A 15,912-nucleotide genomic window follows, 5' to 3' on the forward strand; every position below is an offset into this window, starting at 1 on the left:
CCTAAAGAGTTGCATGCAGACCCAGAAGCTCCTGATTTTCCTCACCTGGACCTGTGAGTTGTCAACTTAAAAAAAAAAAAATAAAACTCTTTAAATTTTTGTGCTTCTGGTTCACTTCTGATGTGTAGCTAATGGTCTGGATACAAAGCTGTAAGTTCTCCATGTGTTTGTGTGTCCGTGTGTCTGTAATTAAGAAAGGCCTTTAACTCTCATTGTGTAATAGAAGTATTTTCCTAACACTGGAGAGTGTTAAAAAACTAGTAGTTCCCTGGTGGCACAGTGGGTTAAGGATTTGGTGTTGTCACAGCAGTGATGCAGGTTTGAACCCTGGGCTGGGAATTTCTGCATGGCACAGGTGCAGCCAAAAAAAAAATTCAAACAAACCTAGATTATAGTATCTCTTAAAGAAGAATTGTTTTGATTGGCTTATAAAAATAATCACGTGAATTAAATATTCCCTCAAATCTCAGAAAATAAAGAAACTGAATCTTCTCCAGTATCTTGTGCTAAAATTAAATTTTTTTTTTTGCTTTTTAGGGCCACACCCATGGCATATGAAGGTTCCTGGGCTAGGGGTTGTGCTAGAGTTTTAAGAAAAAGCTTTTCTTCTAGAAATTATTAGCTTGGAAACATTTTAAGAATTGAGTTCACACACTAAAGGTGAATCTTTGAAGAAATTAGCTTGGTTTAATAATTCTGGTTAAAAAAATAAAATCTAAAACCACAATAGTGGAATTCCTGTTGTGGCTCAGTGGTAACGGACCCAGCTAGGTATCCATGAGGATGCAGGTTGGATCCCTGGCCCTGTTCAGTGGGTTAAGGATCCATGTTGCTGTGAGCTGTGGTGTAGGTTGCTGCTTGGATCCTGCATCACTGCTGCTCCAATTTAACTTCCACATGCCATGGGTGCAGCCCTAAAAAGAAAATAAATAAATAAACAGCAACAAAACAACAACAAAAATTTTTTTTAAATTTAGTACTATGTCTTTACTGTGGGTTTATCAATATGGAGTAATGATACAAATATACATTTAATATTTTAAAATAGGATCTGGATTTGTTATCTCAAAGACTAGTTAATCTGAATTTTCATAATTTTTTATACTAGTTTACTTGTAAAATAAGATAAAATATTGCTACCTAATGTTTAAGATAATAAAGCTAAATTTGTATGCTATATTGTATCATGAAATTGACAAACTTCTAACATCACTAACAGTTTTAAAGGTTGTCGGCTTAGGCATAATTTCCAAAATCCTTAAGCAACTTAAAACTTGGATTAATAAATTATTGGTGAATAGTTATTGGATACCTAAGTCGTTTTTAAGTAAGACAGGCTATTGGAACAATGAGTATTAAGCATAATTTTAGGTTTAAATACTTTTGCTTCTTAATTTTATAAGCTATAGGTGGGCTATATCTTTGGAACACATTTAAGGAATGTGTTGATTTTCACCGCTTTAATAAAGTGTTAAAGAGATATGGCTGTAGGAGTTCCCGTCATGGCACAGTGGTTAATGAATCTGACTAGGAACCATGAGGTGGCGGGTTCGGTCCCTGGCCTTGCTCAGTGGGTTAAGGATCCGGCGTTGCCTGAGCTATGGTGTAGGTCGCAGACTCGGCTTGGATCCTGAGTTGCTGTGGCTGTGGCGTAGGCCGGCAGCTACAGCTCCAATTGGACCCCTAGCCTGGGAACCTCCACATGCCACGGTAGCTGCCCTAGAAAAGGCAACAACAACAACAACAACAACAAAAGAGAGATATGGCTGTAGAAACTTACATATTCATGAGCTCCTGGTTTCTCCCAAGAAATAATTTTTTTTGAATGGAAGACTCTTTAAATTCTAGAATGCTTTATAATTTTTCGTAGTTTCACATACATGATTTCATATAATGCCATAATAACCCATTTTTCCTCCTCACCCCATCCTGCCCCTGCCCCTGCCCCCATCTCTCTCCCCACTGGAAACCACTAATTTGTTCTCTGTATTTGCGAGTCTGCTTCTTTTTTTATTCACTAGTTTTTTGTATTTTTTAGATTCCACACGTAAGTGGTATCATACAGTATTTGTCAAATATAAGGGTGAATTGTTTTAGGTAAAACTGAGTAAAATTGATTTGCACAACTGGTGAAGCACTAGCACTATTTCACGTGTGATTCAGCTTGCCTTTGGAGTGAACATCTATCATTCTTTGCTTTCCATGATTTCCCTTAGGCGGCCTTTGCCTCCTGCCTTCCAGGTAGTATAGGGGCAGTGGTGGATTGCTAACCAGTCAGCCCTTTCCTCTCAGCTCCATATGGTGGTACATTTATATTCCCGTGCTAAATAGATTTCTGCCTCCTGGAAAATTTAATCCTGAGCAGCATGAGAAACAAGGGGATCGAGGCATCACCAAAGCGGTCCCCAAAATGACTGGCCCTGCCTTCCTGATTGAGATCCCTGGCCTAGTTTTATCCCTTGGTATTGCTCGTTTCTTCGGCTATTCCTTCCATTCTGTCTTTCCATTAATTCCCTTTTGCTTAAATTAGTGAGGTTAAGTTTATATGACTTATAACCCAACTCTTGTAACTGATATCACACCTATTTTCCAGATGAAGTGATTTAACCAAAGTCCCACACTCAGTGGTCAGGTCAGCTTCTAGCTTGTAGCTCTCTCCTCCAAATGTTGGTATTAATATGAGTGTATAGTTTTTAGTGGAATTAAAGAGCATATGACTTTTATTGAAGAATTGATTTCTCTATCACAGGGGACTTTTCCTACTGAAAAACTTATTCACAAGAGGAAGAATATTCTTAATATACTTCTAGAAATGAGAATCAATCTTTATTGATTGACTTGACTTATAGTCTACTTTAATTATATTCTTTGCTCTAATGGCATGTCCTAGCCAGACAAAAGGTTAAGCTAAAAATCCCAAATAGGAGTTCCCGTTGTGGCTCAGCCGGTTAAGAACCCAACGTAGTGTCTGTGAGGATGCGGGTTCCATCCCTGGCCTTGCTCAGTGGGTTGAGGAACCAGCATTGCTGCAAGGTGTGGTGCAGGTCACAGATGTGGTTCGGATCTGATATTGCCATGGCTGTGGTGTAGGCTGGCAGCTGCAGATCCAATTCAACCCCTAGCTCGGGAAATTCCATGTGCCACCACTGGGTGCGGCCCTAAAAAAAAAAAAAATTCCTAAATTCCTTAATAATCTTATACAATTAAAAAAAAAACCAGCATGCACACTAACAGAAAAAAAGCACTTTATTCATTTATATCATTTTGTAAACAATCACACTGTGCATTTTAAATTCAATAATAATTTTTTTCCTATGGATTTATAGCAAACCATATATAAAGTCAACAAGTTAATAAAAGAATGAAGATGAACAGGGTAGAATAATTTCTGAAAATGTTAAATTACAGCACTTGATACAAAGACAGATAACTATCTGTACCATAAAAATTTACATGCCACAAAACATTCATTTATAATTTTAAATATGCAGTAAAACATTTATAAAAAAGCATCAACATTAATTTTATTATAAACCAGTGAACATTTACTCAGAGGAATATTTATTAAAACTTACTAAAAATCAGTAAATATTGCAACTGAGGTAAAAATTTATAAGTAAACAAAACTATCATTTATAAGAACCAGAAGTAAATGGAAGGGCAGACAACACTTTCTGACGACTCTGTCTACTCCTTGATGTTCTGAAGCAGTTTCAGTAAATGTGACTCAATAACCTGTTGAACTAGAAAAGACAGGTTATCAAGAACATAGCATGTTGATTATACAGTTTTATTTTATTTTATTTTATTTTTTGGTCTTTTTGCCATTTCTTGGGCCGCTCCCGAAGCATATGGAGGTTCCCAGACTAGGGGTCGAATCAGAGCTGTAGCCACCAGCCTATGCCAGAGCCACAGCAATGCGGGATCCAAGCCGCATCTGGGACCCACACCACAGCTCATGGCAACGCCGGATCCTTAACCCACTGAGCAAGGCCAGGGATTGAACCCGCAACCTCATGGTTCCTAGTTGGATTCGTTAACCACTGAGCCACGGTGGGAACTCCCTACACAGTTTTAAAAAGAACTATCAAATTCAACTTACCATTCCCAACCGAGGCATATGGAGGTTCCCAGGCTAGGGGTCTAATGGGAGCTGTAGCTGCCAGCCTACACCAGAGCCACAGCAACGCCAGATCTGAGCCTCTGTGACCTACACCATAGCTCATGGCAACGCTGGATCCATAACCCACTGAGTGAGGCCAGGGATCAAACCCGCAATTTCACGGTTCCTCAGATTCGTTTCCATTGTGCCACGACGGGAACTCCCTAAAAGAGTTTCTAATTGTAATATACTCACAGTCTGAGGGGGATAAGATTATAACGCAATACTTAAAACTTAGTCTGTTACTGACTTTAGTAAATGTCCAGGTTACTAGATTTTCTGTTCTTGGTTTTCACATTTTGAAACTGAAGGACAGTCTAAGAGTACAAGATTGTTCTAAGGAAAAGAGAAAGGGCACCTATAAAGCATTTAATAAGTAATTGGCTAAGAAATCCAAAACACATCTTGTATATAGGCGTGGACTTATCCTCCAGCAACTAATTATTTGGGTTGGTGAAAAAGTTAATAGTAACAGACTCATTTCTAGGCTTTTTAGGAATTTGTTGATTTTGCTCACTGTTAAAAGTATGTCAGGAGTTCCCACTGTGGCTCAGCGGTAACAGATCTAACTAGTAGCCATAAGGACGTGGGTTTGATCCTTGGCCTTGCTCAGTGGGTTGAGGATCCGGCACGGCTGTGACTGTGATGTACGCTGGCAGCTGCAGCTTCCGATTCAACCCCTAGCCTAGAAACTTCCATATGTTGCAAGTGCAGTCCTAAAAAGCAAAAAAAAAAAAAAAAAAAAGTCAGGAATTAGGATAACATATATGTTCTAGGACTGCAAGTGATAAAAACGGTTTGGACCACTTGTTTGTATTATTACAGAGCTTTACTAAAATGAAATCTGAGCGTTCTAAAATACTTACCACTTCTGTAGCCCAAGGCTACAGCTAAGTCCATAGAATTATATCCAGAGTCAGTTTCAATTGTTGGGTCAGCTCCATTTTCTATACCAAGATAGAGAAATCTACATAAATAAAATGAAAAAATGTGGATATGTCTGTCTATTAGGCTCATGTGCAGAGAGCAGGACAGATTTTCAGCAGATCTGAAAGGTATTGTCAGGATGGTCTGACAAAGCACTGAGTACACAGGGGCAGGGAATCTACTTTGATGAGCTGGAGCAAGGACACATCAAACAGGCACCCTCTAGAGCAACTGAAACTAATCAACAACTGCAGCCAGAACTTAGGCACAAAGACGCTGTGGACAGAGAAAAGAGCTGTGGATTCACACGAGACCCCTAAAAGGAAAGCAACAAGGACAGAGGGTCCTCTTGCGGGCGTGTCGTGTGATGGAGCTGCTGCTTTCATGAGCAACCTGGGAGGAGCCGTTGCTCCAGGGGTGAATAACATATTTAATAAGAGCTCATTGATTCTCCTGAGGCCAGCTTGTGAAAAATAAAGTCTTCATGTGGCATTTTCTAAATATTTCCACTTTTACCTACTTACCTAAGAGCATTTTTACACATTTCACATGATTTCCATGTACAGCATAAAGCAAAGGCGTCCCTCCATTCTGCAAAAGGAGATGGTGGTTACGTTCTGGAGGCAAGATGGACATAATTTAATGCTGCTGTGAGAGGGTTTGTGAGAAGTGGGCAGGTAACAGTAGGTTAAGGTAATTTTAATATTTTGTGGAGAATACTTAAATCCGAGCTAATAATTGAGTTTATTAACTTTTTCTTCCAGATGTTTAATTAACTAAGGTAATTAGTCTTCCAAGTGTTCAACACAACTTATTATGCCTCCCAAACCAAATAAATCCTAGACTTTGCTCCAGTAACTTAAGAATTAGTATTATCGACTCACCCAATCGTATTCATTTACATCCACTCCACAATCCAGCAGCATCTTGACAATATCTGTGTAGCCCTTACTACAGGCCAATGACAGTGCACTTTCTCGACCTTTTCCCAAAAGCTGGGGATCCGCACCCTGGAGTGGGAAATGGAGATACAAGCCTGTTCAATTTTTGAAAACAAGGATATTGTTACTTTTGTCAATAATAATTACAGTTCAACACTTAGAATGTTCTGAGGGTAATAAGGAATTAACACAAACGGCTACTCAGGCTGTCTGAATGCCTTCCTTCCTCCCTCTACCTCAATCCTAATTATCCTGTTCTTCTGAAGTCAAATGACATCTCCTCCTACAGGGCTGACAGTGCTTTTGCTCCCAGGGCGCTAGGTGGGGTCTGGGCATCAACTTCTCGCTCCCTGTTGCATGTATGACTCCCTTGCCTGCTCAACTAGATCCAAGTTCCACAAAAATAGGAAGAGCATTTAAACATTTTTTTTTTTTTGGATCCTCTACCATTACATCTAGCTGGCTGGAGATACAAATACTTTTACTCACTATTTAACTGAACTTAAATAACTGTATAGATACATTTTCTGAGGCATTTTCCTTACATTCTGAAGTAGAAACTCTACCACAGCTATTTGCCCGTGTGCTGCAGCCCACATCAGAGGAGTAAATCCTTCTTCGTCCGTGTGATTGATAACATTTTCTATTTAAAAGAAAAGCAATTTTTGTGATCTAATTTAACAACCACATATTAATATCGCTATGAAAATACTGGCATTCTAAAAAGTTGACTGTAACACTCAACGAGGTTCATGGTGTTGCTGATTGCATTCACTGAAGTCCTGTTGTGTGTTGTTGTGATGTGCAGTCTGAATGTATTAAAATGTGCCTCAATGTACGTAGCTGAGTGCAAACAGCATTTTATTTAAAGTATAAGCTACTAGACACAACAGCATGTCAGGAACAAGGCAGTCCACAGAACACTGGAGTCAGAATCAGGAGGCCAGAGTTTTAATCTTGACTTTGCAGTGGTGTGATTCTGGGCATGTCATTTAATTTCTTCAATAGCCAGAATAACACCTTGCTTATCTCAATGTACAGCTGGGAGGATCACAATAAAAATAAGGTTATGTGAGAGCCCTTGGCATTATGTAAATATATCCCATAAAAAAATCCAAAATCTTATTTAAGCTGTTTTCTGTTCTCTAGCTAATACTGCTGCTTTTGAGTTTCTTTCATTTTGGTGGTTTTGCTAACATACTATGATGTGAATAAAGAGTGACTAACCTGAAACACAGTACTATTCGATTCTACCTTGAAACCCATGTTGTTCCCTGGATTCAGTCCACTAGTTATAAAATCCAGTGCCCCTCCCCCCAAATTTATTAGCAGATTGAAAATAAAACTTTCAAATATTTATAAACAAACAGAAATATAATGATGAAGTAAATTTCTTACAGAAGAATGGCATGATTTTTTAAAAAAAGCACTCTTTAATCATAAGCCCTGTATTAAGAATGCTGGGACAACTGGCTAACTTTTTGAAAAATGAAAATAAAAGTTAAAGTTCGATCTTTACCTCATTACACCAAAACACGTTCCATGTGGGTCAAGATCGAAATGTAAAAAAGGAAACCACAGAAATTCTAGAATAAGGCATGAGTAAATTTATAATCTGGGAGCAGGAAATCTTTTCTAAGCAAGACATAAAACTCAGAAGGCACAAGGAAAAAAATTCACCAATTTAAAAAGTTAAGGTAAGCCCTTTGTTTGAAAACATCATGAAGTTAAGGAAAAAAGGCAAACTGGGAAAAAATATATGTAACATAAAAAGCAAAAAGTGAACTTCTTTAATTTAGATAAGAGTTCATATAAGTAACTAATATATAACAGGCAGTTTACACAAAAGAAATTAAAATAGACCATAATTTTAAAAAGGCAAAGCATCCATGAGGACGCAGGTTCGATCCCTGGCCTTGCTCTATGGGTTGAGGGTCTGGCGTTGCCATAAGCTGTGGTGTAGGTCACAGATATGGCTTGGATTCTGCATTGCTGTGGCTGTGGTGCAGGCCGGCGGCTGTAACTCTGATTTGACCCCTGGCCTGGGAACCTCCATATGCCTTTGGTGTGGCCCTAAAAAGCCAAAAAAAAAAAAAAAAAGGCAAACAAAACCAGTGAAAGATACCATTTTTCACCCATGAAATTAGCAAAGATTATAAAGTCTGATAATATTCTGTGTCAGTGAGGGTATAGGGTATAGAAACTCTTAACTTGGACAGGGCAAACATTTGGCAACAGAGATATAAAAATTCATATACCTTTTGACCCAGTAAATATACTAGTAGGAATTTACCCTATGGATATACTTTAAATGAATGCTGGGAGTTTCCTGGTGGCCTAGTAGTTAAGGATCTGTTATCATTTCTGCTGTGGCTTGGGTCACTGCTGTGGCATGGCAGTGTGGGTTTGATCCCTGGTCTAGGAACTTCTGAATGCTGCAGGTACAGCCAAAAAAAAAAAAAAAAAAAGAATGCCAACAACATTATTATTTAATAGAAACAAACTGGAATCAATGACCACCAGGGGGACTAGTTAAAAATAAAAAACATGGGGAGTTCCCGTCATGGCGCAGTGGTTAATGAATCCGACTAGGAACCATGAGGTTGCAGGTTCAGTCCCTGCCCTTGCTCAGTGGGTTAACGATCCAGCGTTGCCGTGAGCTGTGGTGTAGGTTGCAGACACGGCTCGGATCCCGCGTTGCTGTGGCTCTGGCGTAGGCCGGTGGCTACAGCTCCGATTCGACCCCTAGCCTGGGAACCTCCATATGCCGCGGGAGCGGCCCAAGAAATAGCAACAACAACAACAAAAAGACAAAAGACAAAAATAAATAAATAAATAAATAAATAAAAAACATGGCATATGCAATACAATGCAAAATCACAGACCTATTAAAAAGAATGAAAGATCTTTTTTATGTGCTTATATGGAAAGATCTCAAAATTTAAGTGAAAAAAGTAAAGTGCAATGCAGAGTGTATATTTTCCCTCTTGTGTAAATAAAAAAAGTACATACATATACTCACACATAACCCCAAAATAAATAGAAATATTTTCCAGAAAGTCTTCTGAAAATATAAGGAACTTACAATGCTTGCTGATGGGTGGTAAGGGAAGCTGTAACTTTTATACTTTACTATTTTTTCAAAAGTATCTATTGGATCATTTTCCTGGCGAGATTATGCAACTATTTTTTTTGTCTTTGTACCTCTTTGTATAAAAATAATATAACAAATCTAATAAATCCTACTAAATTCGTTTTAAATACATTAAAAAAAAAATAGGCCAGTACCTTGTTCGATACGAGTAGCCAGGTACAGCATCTCTCCCTGAGCAGCCAGTTGGTGCACAGATAAAGCTGAAATAATACCATAAAAAGCTTCATGTGTATCTGCACGGTATATACTTGCATCATCTCGTTCGTGTGTTTTTGTAGCAATTTTCTTTTCCAAAACATGGACTATCGTTTTATTGTTCAAAAAAATCTAACTTAAAATATACCTTAACATTTGCTAAATTTTTAAAATTCTCTCTCTTTATCCAAACTTATAAGGAAGCTGGGGCTAAAAGACCCTTTTGCCTTTTTAAATTGACTGAATTCACTGAAATCCCAAATATCATTATTTCAAGATTCCATGGCTACTTCTTAACTTTAGGAGAAGTGAAGTAGTAAAGGAAAAACTAGCCTTGAAAGCAAATTCTTGTGGCCAATTAGTAGTTGTGGCCAATTAGCTGTGTGACCTTGGAAACCTGATTAAACATTTTATCTGTAACATGGGGGATGTGAACCACTTGATCTCTAGTTTTTTTTTGTTTTTTTTTGTTTGTTTGTTTTTCAGCTCAGAAATTCTATGGTTGTGATACTTTAACTTTATTTTTTTTATTTTTTATTTTTCTGTCTTTTTTTTGCCATTTCTTGGGCCGCTCCCGCGGCATATGGAGGTTTCCATGCTAGGGGTCGAATCAGAGCTGTAGCCACCGGCCTACCCCAAAGCCACAGCAACACGGGATCTGAGCCACATCTGCAACCTACACTACAGCTCATGGCAACGCAGGATCGTTAACCCACTGAGCAAGGCCAGGGATTGAACCGGCAACCTCATGGTTCTTAGTCAGATTCGTTAACCACTGTGCCACAACGGGAACTCCTGGTTGTGATATTTTAAGACAATCTTTTTATTTTATTTTATTCTTTGCTTTTTAGGCTGCACCCACAGCACATGGAAGTTCCCAGGCTAGGGGTCCAATCGGAGCTATGGCTGATGGCCTACACCACAGTCACAGCAACGCAGGATCTGAGCTTTGTCTGTGACCTACACCACAGCTCACAGCAACGCCAGATCCTTAACACATTGAGCGAGGCCAGGAGTCGAACCCACAACCTCATGGTTCCTAGTCAGATTCGTTTATGCTGCGCCACAATGGGAACTTCCAATCTTTTTATTTTAAAACAAAGCCAAACAGGCACTGTTCTATGACAGTTCATCTTAAAAATTAGTATTCATTTGATCCTTGACTTCAGGTGATATGACTGGATGGCTTTAATACAGAAAGGAACGAAATTGGGAGGCACATGCAAATAAAACAGAAATGATCCTTAGGTGGAGTCAGAACTCTTTCTGGCTTAACTGCTACCACGTACAATTCAAAATCGGGAGGCATATGATATTCCCAAAGTAAAGGCATATATTTCACCATGCTTTAGAATTTAAAATATACATTTACCTCGTATTCTCAAATATAGTTCCTAACATCAAATTGCTAACCGTTTTTCTCTCATTAAGAAACTCTTACTACAAAGAATATTTTCTAGTTAATAAAGAAAACCTTCATTTTATTTCTTCTAGAGTAGTACTACATTAAAAAAAATGTAAATTCTAAGTTTTTAAAAAGGTGATTTCCTGTTCATATTATATTCAAAATCAAAACTATAGTAGGTATCATTCAGCTTTTACTACAAATCACCTGTTGATCAGTGATCTACTTTGTGACGTGCACTCCAAGAACACACATACACAATGCCTTGGTTTACACAAAGTTCAGAACAATTCATTGTTTTTATAGTAAAGCTATGATGGTTTTAAGAATTAATATTTCACTGTTCTCAACAGAGAAACAAAACATGAAATATTTGGATATGCAATAGTATGTGAAAAAGTTTTAAATTACTAACACCATCAAGATGTCACTTAAGCTTTCCAAAATAGAGAATGCATTTAATGAAAATAATGTTTCAAAGCCAAACTCCTGAATCCATTATATTAGCAACAAGAATACTTTAATACCTCAGTGGGAAATACTTACAATTTGCTAAGAGAGGTGTGGTTGAGACCTCATTTCCTCTGTGTTTGTTGGTTAAAGTAGTTGACTGTTTGATGGGTGAGAAGTGCTTTGTTGTAGAGGGAGTGTAGACATGCCTTACTTGAATTCCCGGAGATGGAGATGTATGGATATTGCATTCAGCTAAGTAAAATTGAACACATTAAAACAATATTTTAACAACAAAGCATTTCCAAGTTCTATGTCAATGTTTACATTAAAAAAGAAATACATGATGTCTAACATCTTCACTGGTTCTCAAGTGATATTTTTTGCCATAAAAAGTCTGTACTAGTGAAAGTTCCAGAAAAAAATCAGTAGTAATCTTGAGCATTTTTATCCAGAGATTAGTTTTTTTATTCAGTAGATTGTTATAAAATCTACAATATGATCAGATGTAACTGCATTAAAGCATAGGAAGCTAATGCCAATCACATACTTGTGAAATAGGGAATATTAGTTAATTAGTTTCTAAAAGGCATACATAATTTTTTTTCTCCTACAATTTTGTCTTGGGGGGGGGGGCAGCACCCAGTGACATATGGAAGTTCCCAGGCTAGGGGTCAAATCGGAGCTGCAGCTGCCGTCCTACACCATAGCCACAACCACATGGGATCGGGACTGGAGCTGTGTCTGTGACCTACACCGCAGCTCAGGGCAATGCTGGATCCTTAACCCACTGAGCGGTGCCAGGGATCGAACCCACATCCTCATGGATACTAGTTGGGTTTGTTACCACTGAGCCACAATGGGAACTCCTCTCCTGTAATTTTAAAAGGTACAATAAGGAACCTTATCAGAGAATTGCTAAATTAACAAAGGTCAAGCAAGAACTAAAAGAAAAGGAGCATGTACTTATGGACATTATATAACATGAAATTATTTAAATTTTGGTTTCTGTAAGAATCTAGAAAATCATATTCAAAGATGACTGCCAAATTCTCTTCACAAACTAAAAATCTCATGATCAGAAAGGAAAAAAAAATAAAACCCTCAAATAAAAATAAAACAAATGCAGGTACTTATACCATAACTTTCAACCTTTAAATAGGACAGATGCCACCTCCAGGTCAGAGTTAACTTGATCTTGAATGTTTTTACTATCCTCTTCATTTAAGGACTTCACAAACCGAGAACACACATTCATATCAAATCGGTTTGGCAGTATGAATTTCATTCCCATGGCAACACCCTGAGCTGATCCTTCTTCTGCATTTGAGTCCAGCTGATGTTCTATTTTAATGTCTGGCATGCCAGTGAGACTGTAACCACTGGGGCACTCTTCCACTATCAGCTGGGCTCCAATATCCAGATTTGCCGATGAAGCCATAATTTCAACTGTAGTCTCAATAATTAAAACATTTCTTCATGATTTCCTCGGTTTTATGAGTGGTATCCAGTGTATTCTTCAAATTTGGACATTAAAACATCTGAAAGAAAAAAATTAAAAATATTATATCAATGTGAAGTGCACAAAATCATCATTTTCAATCAAGAAGGCAAACAGTGCTGTTGTCAGCAACTACACATAATAGAAAGCATACACAGTTCAGAGGTAGAGCAATCTGAGTCTGATTCCAAGTTTTACCATTTACTAGCCATGGGAATCTGTATAAGTTACTCAACTTCTCTAAGCCTCGGTCTCACCTGTAAAATAGGGATATACTAGTAACCCCTCAGGGTCCTGGCAAAGACCAAATGAAATACAGTAAGATTCTCACTAGAATCTCTCTGTCACTAGGTTCCAGCAAATTTTAGTGGCCCTTTTCTCGCCTTTCCTATTCCTAAATATTGCCAAATGGATTTTAAAAAATCAGGCTAACAACAAAAATAAACTTGCATGTAAAAACTTTAACCTCTTACCTGAGGCTCACTTTTTAACATGCTGTTTATAAGTGGCCTTAGTTTGAATTTAAGAAAGGATAGAATTCAGGAGTTCCCTGGTGGTCTAGTCATTAGGCCTCAGTGCTTTCACTCTTGTGGCCCAGGTTCAATCCCTGGTCTGGGAACTGAGATTCCACACCAAGCTGCTATACAATACAGTCTCCCCTTCCCCCCAAAAAAGAAATAAAAGACACAACTCAAGGTGTACCCAAGTCTATTAGCAACTACAACATCCTGGATAGCGAAAGGTTTTGCAAAACTTTAGTTATGATGAACTGAAGATATATTCATTGATGAGTTTTTGTTCAGATCAAATGTTAGCAACTTAATACAGGTTTTGTGAAAAATAAACTATAGATTATGGATTGGCTTTTTGCTTTAGCATCTCTAGGACATTGAGATCAAAGTATAATTTTTGGATTCCAATCTTTGTAAAGTATTAAGAAATACTGATTTTTTTTTTTTTACAAATATAGATCATCAAGACATGAACTCAATAAATGTGAACTCTCAAAACACAGATTATAAGCACACTTGTTATTGAATCATTTACTATTGTTTTAAAATGAGTTTTCAGTAAGGTAATCACTGCACTTGCTATGCACCTTAATATAATTTCAAGAGAAATTTCTTTATTTTACCTAAAAGTGCTTCTAAAAAAAAGGATGAACTGCAAGATATTATATAATTGTCCTAGGTATACAGTCACTGAGAGGAACAAAATTAATAACATCTATTTAATTTTTTCATGTTAGAGTTTACTGCCTCTTAGAACATTTGAGGGTGCAGGGTGTTTTAAAATTGGAATTAATTGGAACTGAAAGACAAAAATCCATTAGGATCACAGTGGAGCAAAGGTTGGCAAGTCATACATTTACAGATAACCACTGTCTGCAGTTTTAAAACATTTTCCAAGATTGATCTTTAGAACAATCCTTTGAGTAATCAGGGCAGTTAATTATTATGCCCACCGCAGAGCAGAGAAAAAGGGAGCTCCTGAATTATGAGGTACCCATCCACCTCTTCTGTCTCCATCCCCCTGTTTATTAAAATAAGAGGTAGCACTAAGTTAAGCCAAAACTTTGGAGGGAGAAAGAGCTGAAGAAATAAACAACAACAACAACAACAACAACAACAATAATAAAGACAGTTAACAGATAACAAAGTCAATACACCTTAGTACAAGGTAGGAAGGAAACCTGAACAGAAAATGAATTGTAATTCAAACGGAAGTGGAGGTGTAACGCTGAGGTCTTTAAAAGGATATTAAAAGATATGAACTGTGATTTCTGGGAGGCACCATCTCCCAGCGACTCTTATCCAGAGCTGGGTAAAGGGCATCTCCTTAAGTTCTCTCAGCACCCTGTACATATTTTAGCATCTATCATTCTCTTGGAAATTTTCATTTCTAGTCCCAATAAATTGAAAACTCCTCTAGGATAGGGGGCCAAACTTACTAATCTCTGCACACAAAACAGTGCTTGGTTCTATTCGGTGCTCCATAAATATTTCGTGATCTGTAACTTAACAAAGTTTCACCACATTCTTTTCTATCCTGAAATGGGCCTGCAAGATGCTCAACAAATACCAGTTGATTAGATCTGGCTTTCCATGCCCAACGTCACTACCAACTAGAAATGCAACCCTGGAAAAAGAAATCATATACGTTTTCTGAGACCCGTTTTATTCAGATAAGATGAAGATGATTGGAACGGACATCTTTAACGTTCTTTCCAGTTCTAAACATCTTCCATGTTATACATGATAGTTTATAGATGAAATTACCGGTCTTTGAGGGAGAAAGAGCAAATGTACTTGGGGAGGAGGGAATGGAAATAGAACGCTTACCTTAACAGCACTACTCTAGAGAAGAGGAGCAAAGTTGACTCCTTAAATCATAATTTTTAAGTACAAGAGAAGGGGGGGGGTGGAGATGATCGAGAAGAGGAGGCGGTGAGAAAAAGAGGTAAGACCACAGAGAGCTAAGATCACCTCAATCCGTCGGAGCCCAGGGCTAAGGGGAGAAAGACTAACGAAATGAAAGGGCCAACTGGGTTAGTCCACAGTGGGCGCCAATAACAGGAGTCCCCCCACCGCCCCGCCTCGGTTCTTCCTCATCCTGAAACTGTCCCACAAGGAAAGGAAGGAGCTATGAAAATGAATGATGCCTCACACGCGACAGGTGTCCCGGCGTCCCGGGACAAGAACCCGCTGGAAGGGAGACTGTTGTAAGGAGGGATGTCCGCTCTGTCGCCACCCGCCAGCTCTGCCCGAAACGTCCCAGCGCGGCTCCGGTACGGTGGGCGGAAACTCGAGCTCAACCGCTGCGGGCTGGTCCCAGGGACGGGCGCAGGAGGCCGATCGGGTGGGAGCACAGTGCCTGGCGAACACCTTCGACAGCCGACAGCGAGTGCGAATGGGGCCTTTTCATCTGCGGCCACAGATTCAGGGGAGGCCCCCCCAAGCCTCGGCTTGTTTTGGCCGCGACGTCACTTCCTACTGCTTCTTCGGCTTTCCGGCCAAAAAACGTTCCTCATCGCTGCAGCCCAGAGAACTTCCCGGTTTTTTTTTTCCCGCCGCTGCACTATGCAGTCCTTAACTGCCCCAGTGCTAGAGAGACAACATCGTTTCAGCCACAGCTCTAGGTCACTAGCACCAGGCCTCAGCCTCGCCCTCCGGCCCC

General features: G+C 38.9%; 1 protein-coding gene across 2 annotated transcripts; it reads right to left on the reverse strand.

The window, feature by feature from the left end:
• Positions 1 to 3,228: 3,228 nt before the first annotated feature.
• Positions 3,229 to 15,896, reverse strand: ANKRA2 (ankyrin repeat family A member 2). 2 transcript variants are annotated; one of them, XM_047778090.1, is made up of 9 exons: positions 15,403 to 15,896; positions 12,387 to 12,775; positions 11,331 to 11,489; positions 9,319 to 9,384; positions 6,576 to 6,673; positions 5,974 to 6,099; positions 5,614 to 5,680; positions 5,029 to 5,109; positions 3,229 to 3,743 (listed from the first exon to the last, which is right to left on the reverse strand). In XM_047778090.1, exons 2-9 carry the CDS (start codon positions 12,673 to 12,675, stop codon positions 3,688 to 3,690), a joined length of 942 nt encoding a protein of 313 aa, XP_047634046.1. In that variant the 5' UTR covers positions 12,676 to 12,775; positions 15,403 to 15,896; the 3' UTR covers positions 3,229 to 3,687. The 2 variants fall into 2 exon arrangements, with proteins under 2 accessions (XP_047634046.1, XP_047634048.1); XM_047778092.1 differs by lacking the exon at positions 3,229 to 3,743 and having other exon boundaries at positions 5,069 to 5,129.
• Positions 15,897 to 15,912: the final 16 nt, after the last annotated feature.

The sequence above is a fragment of the Phacochoerus africanus genome, chromosome 4 (assembly GCF_016906955.1).
Source record: "Phacochoerus africanus isolate WHEZ1 chromosome 4, ROS_Pafr_v1, whole genome shotgun sequence".
NCBI lineage: Eukaryota > Metazoa > Chordata > Mammalia > Artiodactyla > Suidae > Phacochoerus > Phacochoerus africanus.